This window comes from Hyperolius riggenbachi, chromosome 3, assembly GCF_040937935.1.
Source record: "Hyperolius riggenbachi isolate aHypRig1 chromosome 3, aHypRig1.pri, whole genome shotgun sequence".
Taxonomy (NCBI): Eukaryota; Metazoa; Chordata; class Amphibia; order Anura; family Hyperoliidae; genus Hyperolius; species Hyperolius riggenbachi.
The window spans coordinates 222,823,240-222,838,091 of NC_090648.1; the positions used below are offsets into that span (position 1 = coordinate 222,823,240).

Genomic DNA, 14,852 nt, shown 5'->3' on the forward strand with positions numbered 1-14,852 from the left:
ACCCATGTTTGTGAGTATAAATCTAATTTGATTAATTGTGTCTTAATTATCTGGAAATACCACACCATTTGGGCTCTCGGTCTTTTGTTTTTGTCTCTGAAGTGTAACTCTGCGTTTTGGTGCGTTGCAGTTCGACACACATGGGAGCTTTTATTTGTCTGACACAGGCGTTTTCTTGTGAGGCGAATTATAACTACCACCGCTAATCAGCGTCGCACCGCAACATCCTGACACCCACGCCGCAGATCACAACACTTGCAGAAAATCGGCTCCTGCAATCCTCATGTAATGTGAAAGAGCCCTTAGCTGTATATGTATATATACTATTGGCCATTCTGTGACAATGCTGCCACCGACAGAAAAATCATCAAAAATAGTCCAGTATCGTTCAGTATTGTTTACTTCCAATCAGGGCTGGAGCTACCATAGGAAAAAATGGGCAATTGCCCCAGGGCCCCAGAGCCTGTTGGGGCCCCCAAGGTGTCCCTCCCCATCTTAACTGTTACTCCCCAGGGACTCTGCAGAGTCTGTTAAGTTGGGAGGTGATTGGGGGAGGGTCAGCAGCCGGCTCTTGGGCCCAGGAGCAACAAAGGGCCTCTAATGACGCTTTTTGGTCCGGGGGTGTCTGTTGGAAGGCCCCCAGGCTAATTTTGCCCTAGGGCCCAATTGTTACTTGAACCGGCCCTGCTTCCAATAAAAGCATATTTGAAAGGAAAGTCTGCTTCTATCTGCTATGCTTCTGATGCTCAAATTAACGTAAACACTGGACTATAAGCAAATGCATTACCATATGCTACTATCTTGCAGCTCAATATCAGAATATGCTCTGAGCCTGATTCCTTGTTGTAAGGAGTGACCCAGTGAACTAAATAAACTCTTTATATAGACATCCAGTGGACTAACACTGGTTGAACTTGATGGACGTATGTCTTTTTTCAACCAAAATAACTATGTAACTATTTAACACTGCATGAGTGAGTGACATGGAGTAATCAGAGTGATTTCACCCAAATTTCAAGATGTTAATAGTAGTATCCCTATCCAAAGGACTCCAGGTGTGTATCCAATTTTCACAAATTCAGTTTGGGGAAATCTCCTCCTAAGGTACTTGGTAAATCCACGTGGGTATCCCGCTGGATCTGTACCCTTAAAAGGGTACAGAAAGCAGGGCCACTGTACCCTTTTCTTTAATGAAAAAGGGAAAGAGTTTGAGCCTGGCTGGGTCTACACAAGTGGTTATCATCAGTTGCTGAGGATCTATGAAGTAGTGGAGCAAATACTTTTCTCAGATTATTTCATGCATTATAAACGTAATATGAGGTTCTTTAAAATGCATATAAAAGAAATACTGTGTCTCCAATGGAACATTAAGTTTAGATCTCAAAGCCGAAGAGAATTCCTGCAAAGCTCATGGAAATGCTGTGAATGATCTTTTACCCATTAGACTGGATGCCACGGGTAATGAGCCTGCACTGCATATTTCTATATCATCATTACCGGTAGGCTACTTCTCTCATAGACATTAAGTCATTGACCTCTAATGCCATGATTGCGTAGGTCACAGTAGCCTGACATGCTCGCACTATTCTGGGTATGTCTCAGTAGCCTCAGCAGCTACAGATGTGCCTGTTTATTTCACTTCCTGGAGAATGATTAAATCACCTTCTGCTTTTAGTATACGTGCGTTTAGTTGGGCAATATTAGCAAATCCAAAAATGGGAATAGCTAATCAGTGTCAACATTCTGTGCAGCTGAGAATGAAGTCACTTTCTAATTACAGACGCAGCCAAGGTCTAGCCTCCATTAACTCACTGCCATAGTTCATATACTTTTGTACACCCTAATGAGAAGGAGGTGAAAAGTAACTCAGAGGGTTGATTGAGGTTATGTGTAGCAAAGAAAATAAGATGAATATTTTTATAAATGTCTCTGTTTCATGAAGTTTATTGATGATTTTATTTTTTACACCTAGCTGCAAATCTGTCTTACTTCCAGTGAAGCTATCTTTTGAGCTTGGCTTAGGGGGGTTCTCTTGAAAGTCTTCTTCAGTGTAGCTAGAAAAAGATGCAAGCCCTGCATGTGTGTGTTTGTGTATAAGACTGGAAACGCCGCCGCCTTACACACAGTTTATTTTTTCCCCACAACTTCACAGTCTCTTAGAGGCTCTTCAGATAGACAGCTGATTTGGCTTGACTCACCGGTCAGCCGGTCAAGGTGCAATGTAATGTAATGACACCAAATGGCAGCTTTTGTAACCCCACATGTGTCAGTGGTTGGCACACAGTTCAGTTACTATGCAGCCAGAAACCACCTCATGTAATGTCTAGCAGGCAGCTGCTGCCCTCTCGGATGTACATGCAGGGCATGGATGTAACCACACAGCACATACTGAACTCTTAGCCCCCCACAGATCCATAGGAACAGCACAGAAAAATGGCCAATTTAATTATACCTGATATTAACCCATGTGGTTCAGACAACAACTATGGCAATCACATTTATATATTTAGGTTAAGGTTAAGTGAGTAACAAGAATTATTACTGCACATATGGATTTTCACAAAAATGTCTTACTCTTATGAATATAGCTGTTATATCAAATAAAATTTGGAAATCCCTTGTGTGGCTTAAAGGGGCACTATGGCGAAAAATTGTAAAATTTTAAATATGTGCAAACATATACAAATAAAAATTACGTTTTTTCCAGAGTAAAATGAGCCATAAATTACTTTTCTCCTATGTTGCTGTCACTTACAGTAGGTAGTAGAAATCTGGCAGAAGAGACAGGTTTTGGACTAGTCCATCTCTTCATTTGGGGATTCACAGGGATTTATTTATTTTCAAAAGCACTTAGTGAATGGCAGTTGCTCTGTCCAACTGCCAAAAAAACTGTGTAGTGAGCAGGGAAGCTGCCCAACATCATTGTTTAAATACTTTTTAGGGAATATCTTTATAAAGAATAAAAGCCTTGCTGAGAATCCCCTTTGAAGAGATGGACTAGTCCAAAACCTGTCGCTTCTGTCAGATTTCTACTACCTACTGTAAGTCACAGCAACATAGGAGAAAAGTAATTTATGGCTCAATTTACTCTGGAAAAAACATACTTCTTATTTGTCTACGTTTGCACATATTTTAAATTTTACAATTTTTCACCATAGTGCCCCTTTAAACCTGAAAAGCAGTCTGACATATAATTTATTGGTAGGTATCTGAAACAAATGTGAGATACTATATCTTCTTAACCTTGGCCATGTTTATGGAAAGTGCTGAAGGACAGAAGGAAAAAGCAGTGCAGCAGAAAGTAAACGATGAAACTCTGTAGCACCTGCTCTGTTGATGCATTTCTGTGTGATCTGGTATGAGCCCAGCAATCACTCCAAGAGATGGAGAGAATCTACTTACACGACTTTAGCTGCTTGGCATTTAGATGTATTTTGGGGAACTAACCTAGGAACATTTCACATCTGTCAGCAGAGAAGTGGAGGGCTAATCTTTGCCATATAGGTTAGACTTTAAAAATAAAAAAAAGATAAAATGTCTCCATCTAAGTGGCCACACAATGCAACGTAGGCACTGTAGAATTTAAAAAAAATGTGGCCACTTTTTCTATAAATAAAAGATTTTGCATTGGGTTTAAATGCTTTATGGTCCTTTTACAGTTGGTCACTTGTCAACAATATCATTGCAATACAATGATATTCCTGTGGGGCTTTCACGTTGCGAGAGGTGAAGTGTGGTGCAGCGGGTTCCAACAGAGTAACGCATGCGAATCCTATCCACCAATCCTTGCAGCAGTTACAGAGACTTATATTGCAGGCTCTTGCACCAGCTAATATTTCATCACTTATCCTCTTTAAAGTGTACCTGAGATGGTATAGAGGTGTATAGGTGTATTTCCCCTTACCTGAGGCTTCCTCTAGCCACCTGAGCTGTGTGGGGGTCCCTCGCTGTCCTCTCCGGCCACTCTGTTCTCTTGTAAAACCCCTGGTAATCTGTAACCTCTGTGCATGCACGACCCGGCCACACTCATGGAGATTACAGAGGGTGATTATAAGAGAACGGAGCGTCCAGAGAGGACGGTGAGGGACCCCACGCACCTCATGGGGCTGGAGAAGAGCCCCAGGTAAGTATAAAAGAAAACCGATATACTGCTTTTCAAAAAGTTCAGAGGGCTTCTTTTAGAAACTGCAAAAATCAACATTAAATTTTCAAGTAAAAAAAATAAAAATCAGAAAAATATCATGCAAGCAATCCTGTAAACAGTTAATGATATTTTATATATGTTTTAATTTGCTAGTTAACCTCAAAAAAGGATGGTGCTTAAAACCTTTGAGTTAACCAGTTTAGATTGGTACCTCAATGCATGTGACTTTTTTGTATGTGGCTGAGAAAGTGATTGAACTTTTACAATTATTATAATTTTAACAAGACTATAGTTGGGCATCCTGTGACTCTGATTTGTAAGATGTTGTGAATGTTACCTGATAATAGGATCACCTTCAAAACAGTCAGGATACATTCACAGTGGGGTGATGCAATGCGACTTAACAGACGCATCGTACTGTGGAAAGTCGCACTGCAATGATAACCCTATGTGACATTCACAGTGTAGCCGGTGAGGTGCAATCTAGTGGAGTGCAGCATTCCAACGGACAGCATGTAGTGCATTACCACATAAAGAGCTTGATAGCAGCGCAGCTTAATGACTACAGAGGGTGTTATAATTCCCTTCGCACGCTATGCAGCCATAGCGTACACAATCCAATTACGCAGGGATCAATTCGTTTAAAGAGCAATTCGTTACATTAAACAATCGCTCCACTGAACCCGGCCAGAGCCCAGTGGGTCCACTAGTTTCAAAGAACGATATTGCTGCACTTACGATATTGCTGTAACTGTCAAGTGACATTTAGGCTACTGGGCCATTCAAAGTGCAGTAATGTCATTCTTTGAAACTACTGGACCCGCCGGGCTCCTGGCAGGTTCAGTGGAGCAATCGTTAAATGTAACAAAGCGCTCTTTAAACTAATTGAGCCCAGCGTAATTAGACTGCGCACGCTATGGCTGCATAGCATGCGCGGGGAATTATAACATTCCCTGTAGTCATAAAGCTCGCAGCTTAGTGAATCAAGCGCAAAGTGTGTGTTAAAAGTGACAGGGAAGCATAGTTTTCATTGACTGTATAGTTCACTGTATGCAACGCAACGCGTAGATAACGTGCGGTGTGACTTTCCCTTTCTGTTGTGTTCAGTGGCGTATCTTGAGGGGTGCAGGCATGGCTTGTGCCATGGGCGCATTGGCACCCATGGGCGCCATGCCTGTCCCTGTCCTGTGTTGTGATGATGCCTCCCCATATGCCGCCCGTCCGCCACTGCTGCCTGTCTCCTGGCCGCTACGCTCCCGCTGCCTCCATCAGCGTCAGATCTCTGAGCTGCGACGAGCGAGATGAGAGCGCACAGTACCCGATACGAACAAACGGCACTGCACATGCGGAAGTGACGTCACATGTGGAAGTGACGTGCGCATATGCTGGTGTCCGTGCGGCTACCATGCGCCCTTTTCTCTCTCGCAGCTGATTGAAGATCTGACTGTGATGTCATGGAGGCAGCGCCGCGGCTGGGGACGGGAGACAGGGAGCTGTGATGGGCACTGATCTGAGGTCTACCATCTAACTGTAAGTAGAGGGTGACATGTCTGTCATTCCCTAAACTGGGGTGTATGTGCCATTCACTGACCTGGGGGGCACCACACCTGTCATTCCCTAACCTGGGGGGCATCTGTCATTCCCAAACCTGGGGGGCACCTATCATTCCCTGACCGGGGGGGGGGGTGTCACCTGTCATTACCTAAAAGGGGGGGGCATCTTTCATTACCTAAACTGGGGGGGAACCTGTCAATATGTATACTGGATGGGGCACCTGTCATTACCTACTCTGTGGGGGACCCTGTCATTACCTTGACTGGGGGGGCACCTGTCATTACCTAATCTGGGAGGACCCTGTGATTACCTTAACTGGACCTGTCATTCCCTAAACTGGGGGCACCTGTCATTACCTAAACTTTGGGGGGGGCATCTGTCATTCCCTAAACTGGGGGGACCTGTCATTCCCTAAACTGGGGGCACCTGTCATTACCTAAACTTTGGGGGGGGGGGGGCATCTGTCATTCCCTAAATGGGGGGGGGACCTGTCAATACCTATGCTGGAGGGGGCACCAGTCACTACTTACTTTGGGGGGGACCCTGTCATAACCTTGACTGGAGGGGACTCCTGTAATTACCTAAACTGGGGGGCCATGTCATTAACTAAACTGGGGAGGGGGCATCTGTCTGTCAATATCTAAACTGGGGGGCATTTTTTTATTAGCTAAACTGGGGAGGGTACCCTGCCAATACCTACATTTTTGGGGAGGGACCCTGTCAATAACTAAACTGGGGGGTACCTGTCATTTGCTAAACTGGGGGGGGGGGGCACCTGTCATTGGCTAAACTGGGGGGGGAATCTGTCATTAGCTAAACCTAGGGGACCCTGTTAATACCTAAACTGGGGGGAGGGGTCACTACCTACAGTGTGTGGGGGGCTGTCACTAAATAACATGGGGAGGCACCTGTCACTTAAACTGGGAGGCTACTGGGGACACCTCTGGCTAAATAATACTGGGGGATCACACCTGGCTACCTATTGGTATTGGTGGGCCTGTGTGCATAATACTTTTGGGGGTTATTTTAGCTCCCTAATACTATCTGAGGGGTACATCTGTCTATTTAATATTGCTAATGAGGGGACTCGCAGGAAAACTTAACACTGCAAACTGGGGGGCAGCTATGGATACTTAATATCTAAGGACACTTCTCGCTACCTACTACTGCTATATAGGGGCACACGGTTACCTAATTCTATTATCTGGGGAACATGTATACAGGGTGTAACTTAATGCACCTGGCTATTTAATTTTGTTTTTCCTGAGGCACCTGGCTGCTTAAGTGTTTTATCTGGAGGTGTGTGAGATTACTCAATTATTTTATCTGGTCTGGTTGCTTGTTACTACGTAATATTTTTATTGGGGGGCATGTGACTACTTTTTGAATTATCTAGACTAGAGGCATTATTTGGAGGCATGTGACTATTTGATTGTTTTATCTGCAAGCATGCGACTGTTTATTTCTTTAATTTTGAGGCACATGGCTACTTAAGTGTAATATAATATAGGTATTTCCGAAAAAAGAAAAAAAAACACAGACAAAGGTAATAAATGTATGCTAGGAAGAATGCTGCATTTACAGGGCAACGAGCTCTGACAGGGGAGGGGGGGGGGGGCGCAATTTAAGTGTTTGCCATAGGCGCTATATTACCCAGATACGCCTCTGGTTGTGTTCCTGTTTTTACTGGGAATGCAGCACAAATTCCACTGTGAACGTAGCTGCAAGCTAAAACAGGCTGTACTATATTTTGTGATGGGGGATTAGTGTTTACCCTGCACAGAATAAAAAAATCTTCACTTATACTTCTGTTGAGGTCTTTTGCAAAACGTCCTTCTTCTCTTTAGGGTACATCAGATTCCAACCACTACATCTCTGAGCTCTTTGAAGTCATATCAGTGACCGGGAATGAGAGTGTAGCAATGTTTCCATGTGAGAAGACGCGCTGTGACTTGGCTGATTATGCAGAGTGTGACAAGCATCAGTTCTCTATAAATTACTCAAGCTGACTGTGATGTGAAGGGGATTCCTTCATCACAAAACCAGAGCGACTGTTTCCTAGAAATATAACCACAACTGCTAGATTAGAGTAGTAAGTGTCTATGCAGTGGGTTTTGTATGCTATTTAAACAAAAATTATTAGTTGTATTCATTTACGTGTAGTTGGTTTACCTTGTCCTTTCTGGTGGTTTTGCGGTATGCAGCAAAATATCTATTGCTACTGTCCTCTCCTTTTTAGAGCTGGGCTTATGACATAAAATAAACTCTTGTTTTATATGTTAAAGCCTAGGTAGGTGGACATGGGTTTCTGTGCTATGCTGGTTGGCCTAATTACTCCAAAGACCATTTTTGCTAAACCATTTCTTTTACGCAAGCACTAAAATCAGTGCATCAGGGGGTTTGGGTGCGGAGGCGCTATATTAGGCACCGCCATAAACTGCAATGTAAAGTGCTTACTTTTGGGTGCCAGCAATCAGCTACTCTATAGCTGGTGCTCGGCTTCTATATAGTCAAATGCTGCCTATTACTTCCACATATTTTGTGTGGGTACCTGCACTTAGCTACTGAATACCAATAAATCACCACTCGTGATAGGCAGGTGTAGAACCAGAGCTCAACTATTGTATCACTAAATGTCATCTAAGTGGTGTTGAGTGCCAACTGCTTGATTTTGGTGAATGATAGCTACAGTATGTGCTAAGATAGGTATGTGTTCTGTTGTTTGTTGGGGGGAGGAGATTTAGTGTTAAAAGATTGGGTAAGGAAAGGTAGTTTCAAGACCTAGTGTCAGGATGTTAGGTAGGGATTCACTTTATGGCTGCTTGTAACACTGATAGTACAATTTCGGTAATAGCACATTAGCAATAATGTTACTATCGGTATCACCCAGAGCACAAATGAACAGGCACTTGCTGCTAAAAATGTACTCCTAAAATCCGTGGTTACAGATTAAGCCCACAGCACCACTAAGCTGCATGCTCCTGCCGGTCAGATGAGAAGATCATAAATATTTTAAGGACTATTATCATGAAAAATTGTAAAATTTTAAATACCGGTACATATTTATAAGAAGTACATTTCACCCAGAGTAAGATGTTTGGTAAATTAATTTGTCTCCCATGTTGATGTTGTTTACAGAAGGTAATGAAAATCTGACAGGATTTGGACTAGTCCATCTCCTCACAAGGGATTTTCAATGTTTCCTTTATTTCACTATTCAGATGCTAGCTGGCCTCCCTATTCACTTGCATGCAATTCTGGTAGTTGATCTTAGCAACTGCTGTTCAGTAAATTATTTTAAAAATATCCCCAATGAGGAGATTGACTATTTTCAAAACCTGTCCGGACTGTCAGATTGTTACTGCCTGCTGCAAGTGACAGCTAAATAGAAAAAATAAATTGTAGTGTATTTTACTCTGGATCAAATGTACATTTTATACATACCTTATATACTCGCGTATAAGCCTAACTTTTCAGTACAAAAAAAATGTGCTGAAAAGTTACCCCCTCAGCTTATATGCAAGTCAGTGGAGGAGAACAGGTGGATCAAGCTTTTTTTACAGGCAGAAGAGTGTAAGGATTGTGCACTAGTGATCCTGCTCTTGCCAACTGGCCCCCTGATCCACTGATCCATGCCCCCTATATATATATATATATACTGTATATATATATACACATATATATATTACCACTCATATGACTGATATAATATGAATTACACCACACACTGCTGTCCCCTGGCTTTATGCTGCTTTACTGCTCCTGCCTGAGGCCCCTTTCACTCCCACTTGACCAATTTGATAAAGAATGGTCTCTTCTGATCATTGCTTTGATTGGTCAACAAAATTATTGAGCATTTTTAAAATATTTTCATTTGATTTTATGAATTTATTGAATATATCATCTAATCTATATAAGGTATTAAGTAGTGTATCCCCATCTTAAAGCCCTAGTTTAGGGTTCCATTTTTTAATCCTGGTAAATTTGCATTAGTTAGCACTGCACAAGGTTTTGTGCATTGCACTTCTTGCAATGTAAATTTTCCTATACCTAGCTCACCAGAGTAGGAGTTGCCTCCACAATCCTAAGCCAATAACCTGACCACTCACATCTCCCCTCTGTGCTAAAGGAGATTACCCTTTGTGGCCAGAAGTTTAGTCACAGTAACCCCTTTACCGGCTGCTTACTTGGTAGTAAAACCTTTAACAACAAAATTGTTTTTGTTTTTTTTTCTGGCATCCATGCTTGTGACCATATTTTAAAGGCACCTGAAGAAGCGGACTGAGACCAGTGAAATGCGTTTTTCATTTAATCTTTTTATTGACCCTGTAGTTTGTTTTCTTACATCTGAAGTGGTAAAGACAGCTCCATCCCCTTTATTATTTTTAAAATTGTACCCTTTCAACAGGAAATAGAACTATAAGATCTTGCAGGTATTCTAAATATATTTACAGTATTGCAAAAAGTACAGGTTTGCAATATTCAAAACTTTGCGTGTTGCTTATGGATGCAATTTTAAATGCATGCATTAAAAATGGGAGGCTGAACTAGGCTTTAACTCCTCTTCAAAAAAATATATATTTTTGAAGAGTAGACAGCCAATGTGATTAATGCAAACTTTTTATATAATGTATAAGTTCCTATATATACACTCCCTCTGCATATATGGCTCAGATTTCGGTCTGCAGAGGGGTGGCTTACGTCAACACATTGGCTTCAACATTCACAAATGCTTTCAATGCCTTGAAGTCTTAACATATGCAGATAATTTTTAAGCCACTCAACAGTTATCGCCGAGCTGCTGTTATCAGGGCTGTTTGAGCTTCATACAACTCTTTAGTCTCATTCAGCATATGAACATTGTCATGCACAGATTTATAATCACATATTGCAATGCATAATGTATCACCTATACCACATACATTATTTATGTAGCCCGGTCCATTCCCAGAGTATGTACTTGTTTCTTTGTGTGTACTGACCAGATACATGCAGTAAACAGTGCACTAAGGAATCTGTTGCAAACCAAATCTGTAAGCATTTCCAGTGAAGTCAACAGGCAGTATGTTTGTGTGCACTATTGGGTTGCATTATTGCACAAGATTCATATTGTGAAGAAGGTCTTTGACACACAAAAGACTAATTCAAATCTTCTTACAACTTACATCACTGTCAGGTTGTCTATATGAGCAATAGCTTGTAATGCTAGCAGTTTACACAATCAGCTTTGAGACAACATTATATACAGCTAAAATAATCTAGTAATAATAGTTGTTCATAGACAAGCCATGGTGATTGGAAAAAGATGCTTCTTCGGTAAAGAAAAAACCGGCATAGTGTAATCATGTAACGTTCAACAATAAGCATTGGGGTTTATTTATAAAACTTGTGAATTTTCTCTCCTTACTTATTTCTCACCTTCTTTAAAAAAATAACATTTCAGCGTTTATTAAACAAAGAAAAATCTCTTAACATACACACTCCCTAATTAACTAAACTATAATACTACAAGTCTTGACTTATTTTTAATAGGTTTTTTTTTTTTTTTGCTTCTTGGTTGTTTAAAGGGTTTCATATGGAAAGGGTAAAAAAACTGAAAATGAGAGATAATTTATAAGAATACTTGAATCAATGTCATTGTTTGCATTAACTGTACCCATTTTTGTATATTTGCCTCTACTGATTTGTTAGTGCCTGCATGACATTTTAGAATTTTCTATTGGTTGAGATTGATGGACATATATGTATTTTTAAATATATTTGCATGTAAAAAGTAATTTCCCTTGTGATGTTAATATTTTCAGACTTCTCATGACGTGACTCTGAAAGAAGAACAGGAGGCCTGGAAGAGTTTTGTCTGGGACAGTGGTAGCTATAACACTCTTTCCAAACACATGAGTGCATTATCTATAATTAGGTGGCTTCCAATGAATCTTAGTCAATGGAAAACATTTTGCATCAGACAAGTAAACAAGAACATAAACTTACCTCATTGGAGTCTACTGAGGATATTGTTTTGTCCTCTAAAGCTTGAGTATCTTTTGCTTGTCTACTAGTCTCTTCTAGACTTGTGCCTGCATGATCAGAGGTTGTCTTATCAGATGCCATATCAGCCATCTGTACTGCAGGAACCTGCTCTGTTGTTTTTAAGTTCTTTACTTTGTTTTCATCAGTGTGAGATGGTGGGACAGAAGAATGCTTGCCACTTTCCAAACCTGCTAATTTTTGCAGTCCACTTTTTGGTTTGACCTCTGGCAATGTCTGCCGTAATTGCTGCTCTTTTGAACGTCTTGGTGCAACTTTTGGTGTGTCTGTGATTTGTCCATCAGGTGACAATTTTGAAGGTGTTACCCCAATGGCATGACCATCCCCCCTTGCCGTCTGATCTCTTATAGCTGCTGGTGTAGTCTTTTTTACCTGAACATTTTGTGATGAGTTATCAAAATACATATCTCTTAAGGAAAAATGTAAATCTCCCTTGGTCTGCACATTTGATGGTTGTTGTGGAATGGAAGATTCATTTGTTTTGCTTATTGACACAGGGCTGTCTTTTAATTTCATTGCATCTTTTCCTGCTACTGCTTTTCCTGCTTTATTGGGTACAGCAGAAGGTGCAAACCTTTTATTTGTTATCGTTGGTGATGTTTCTACTTCCATTTTGTCTTCCACTGAAGTTTTAGCTGGATCTTTGCCAAATCGAGACCTTCTTGGAGCAGGACTTATGCCTTCTACTTTTTTAGGGCTTCCTTGTGTGGTTTCTACTTTCCTGGAATCTGCCATAGGTAAAGGAGGCTCGTCTTCTTTTTTCTTCTTTTTTGCATAGGATTCTTTTGAGGCTGGCTTTTTTGTTATAGCTTCAACTGTCTCATATACATATGCAAGGAATTCTTTCCCATTTTCCTCAATGTTTTCAGGTACAGCATAACCATTGGTGGTTACCTCCTTTTTTTGTCCTACGTCCATTGCAATAAAGCCATTGACCACATTCTGTGGTTGCTCTGCTGTCTTTGGTATTTCCTCTTGCACTCTTGAGTTTGCATCTGGAATATGGACTTTAATCAACTCCTCTTTGTCTAGTGGTGATGCTAATGCATCTTCTTTCTTTTCAGATGAAAACCTTCTCTTTCTCTGAATCCTTTCAGGACTCAAAGCCCTCAGTATTTCTCCTTCCTCTAAGTTCTCCTTGACTCGCCTCCTGCTTTGCTCAATTTCACGCATTTTGGCTTCTGCTTTTCTCTTGAGTTTTGCAAACCACCTTTGGTGTATTTTGTACTCATTCATTGTTCCAACTTCTAATACCCCTGAACAAGAGACTATGCCTTTGTTATTGCGGGCTGATGCCTGATAAATTGCAGCATCTTCTTCACTGCACCTAGAATACATATTATAGGGATTTATTATGCTTGCTCCCATCCTAGCAACACTTGGCATTTAATATTACATAAAAAGTACATTAAAAACTTACTTGTACAGTTGCAAAGTATGCTTTTTTCCACTACGAAATATTTCATATTTCGGTAAGCCACAGTATCTGTCCATCTCTTCATCATCTTTGTACCATGTAACCTCAGGCTCTGGAAATCCTGAAAGAATAATAGTGAAAGAATTATTGGAAGATATATAAAATGTAAATACATAGTATTAGAACAGTGTTTCCCGGTGTGTGCAGTAGTACCAAAATTACATTATTGGAGAACATTCTCACTCTAGTTCTAGGTAGTAGTGACATATCCCACAGATAGAATGACAGTAGAGTTTCTGTGGGTTTGTACATACTCCGTTGGGCATTTTGTTCCTGGTAACACAGATGTGAAGTATTCATATTTTTTTCTGATACAACAGATAACACATAAACATTACAAAGACTTTGATAGTGGTTTATCACTAGGTGAAGTTGGTACAAACACTTAAAGGACAACTATCTATTAACCACTTGAGGACCCACCCTTTACCCCCCCTTAAGGACCAGCGCTGTTATTTGTGATCTGTGCTGGGTGGGCTCTACAGCCCCCAGCACAGATCAGGGTGCATCTAGAGCGATCAGATCGCCCCCCTTTTTCCCCCACTATGGGGATGATGTGCTGGGGGGGTCTGATCGCTCCTGCCTGCCGGTGTTGCAGGGGGGGGGCACCTCAAAGCCCCCCTCCGCGGCGAAATCCTCCCCCTCCCTCTCCTACCTGGCCCCCCTGGTGTTCCGGGCTGCACAGGACGCTATCCGTCCTGTGCAGCCAGTGACAGGACGTCCCCTGTCACATGGCGGCGATCCCCGGCCGCTGATTGGCCGGGGATCGCCGATCTGCCTTACGGCGCTGCTGCGCAGCAGCGCCGTACAATGTAAACAAAGCGGATTATTTCCGCTTGTGTTTACATTTAGCCTGCGAGCCGCCATCGGCGGCCCGCAGGCTATTCACGGAGCCCCCCGCCGTGATTTGACAGGAAGCAGCCGCTCGCGCGAGCGGCTGCTTCCTGATTAATCAGCCTGCAGCTGGCGACGCAATACTGCGTCGCTGGTCCTGCAGCTGCCACTTTGCCGACGCGCGGTATGAGTGCGCGGTCGGCAAGTGGTTAAAGCAACTTTTTTAAATCTGTATATTAGGGCACACATTGCCACAAGTACTAGGAACAATTTATTTTCTCACACAGCTCTGCCTCTGTGCTGTAAAATCATCCCAACACCCACAGATACAAAAGGTGTGGGCTCGGCAGCACTGGACCATGTTCCTACACAGGGGGGTTGATGTCAACTCCTCAGTGTATAGTCTAGTAATCACCAAGCTGAAAGAGTCGTATTCAGGGTATTCTTTATGGGTTAAGTTTCATGTGTGTTTAATGTCTTCACATATATGACTGGTAAAAAGACATACTGACATGCCTTTGTGAACAATGTTTCCCTCCCTTCCTGCAAGAACAGCACCGAGCAACGAGAGCTTTGAAAGTTTCATGCTGCAGAGCCAGAAGTAGAACACACAAACAGTCAGTCAGGAGTAGTGTATACAGTCCCGGACTGCTAGTTATATTACAGTAATATTACAGCACATCTAGCTACCCGTTACCTCTTCAGATCAGCCTCCTCCTCAGACTCTTCTGCATGCTGTGACACAGTAAAGTAAATTTGTAAGCTGTCTGAGGAGTGAAGGATGATTTTAAAGAAGAT

At 41.9% G+C, this 14,852-nt stretch overlaps 1 protein-coding gene across 5 annotated transcripts in view; it reads right to left on the reverse strand.

The window, feature by feature from the left end:
- ALPK3 (alpha kinase 3) overlaps positions 1-14,852 on the reverse strand; it is a 182,417-nt gene that overhangs the window by 51,660 nt on the left and 115,905 nt on the right. For all 5 annotated transcript variants that reach the window (XM_068275812.1, XM_068275815.1, XM_068275810.1 and 2 more), the window contains 2 exons: positions 13,164-13,281; positions 11,687-13,070 (listed from right to left, as the gene is read on the reverse strand). In XM_068275812.1, coding sequence (XP_068131913.1) covers positions 11,687-13,070; positions 13,164-13,281 — 1,502 coding nt within the window. The remainder of the gene's footprint in view (positions 1-11,686; positions 13,071-13,163; positions 13,282-14,852) is intronic.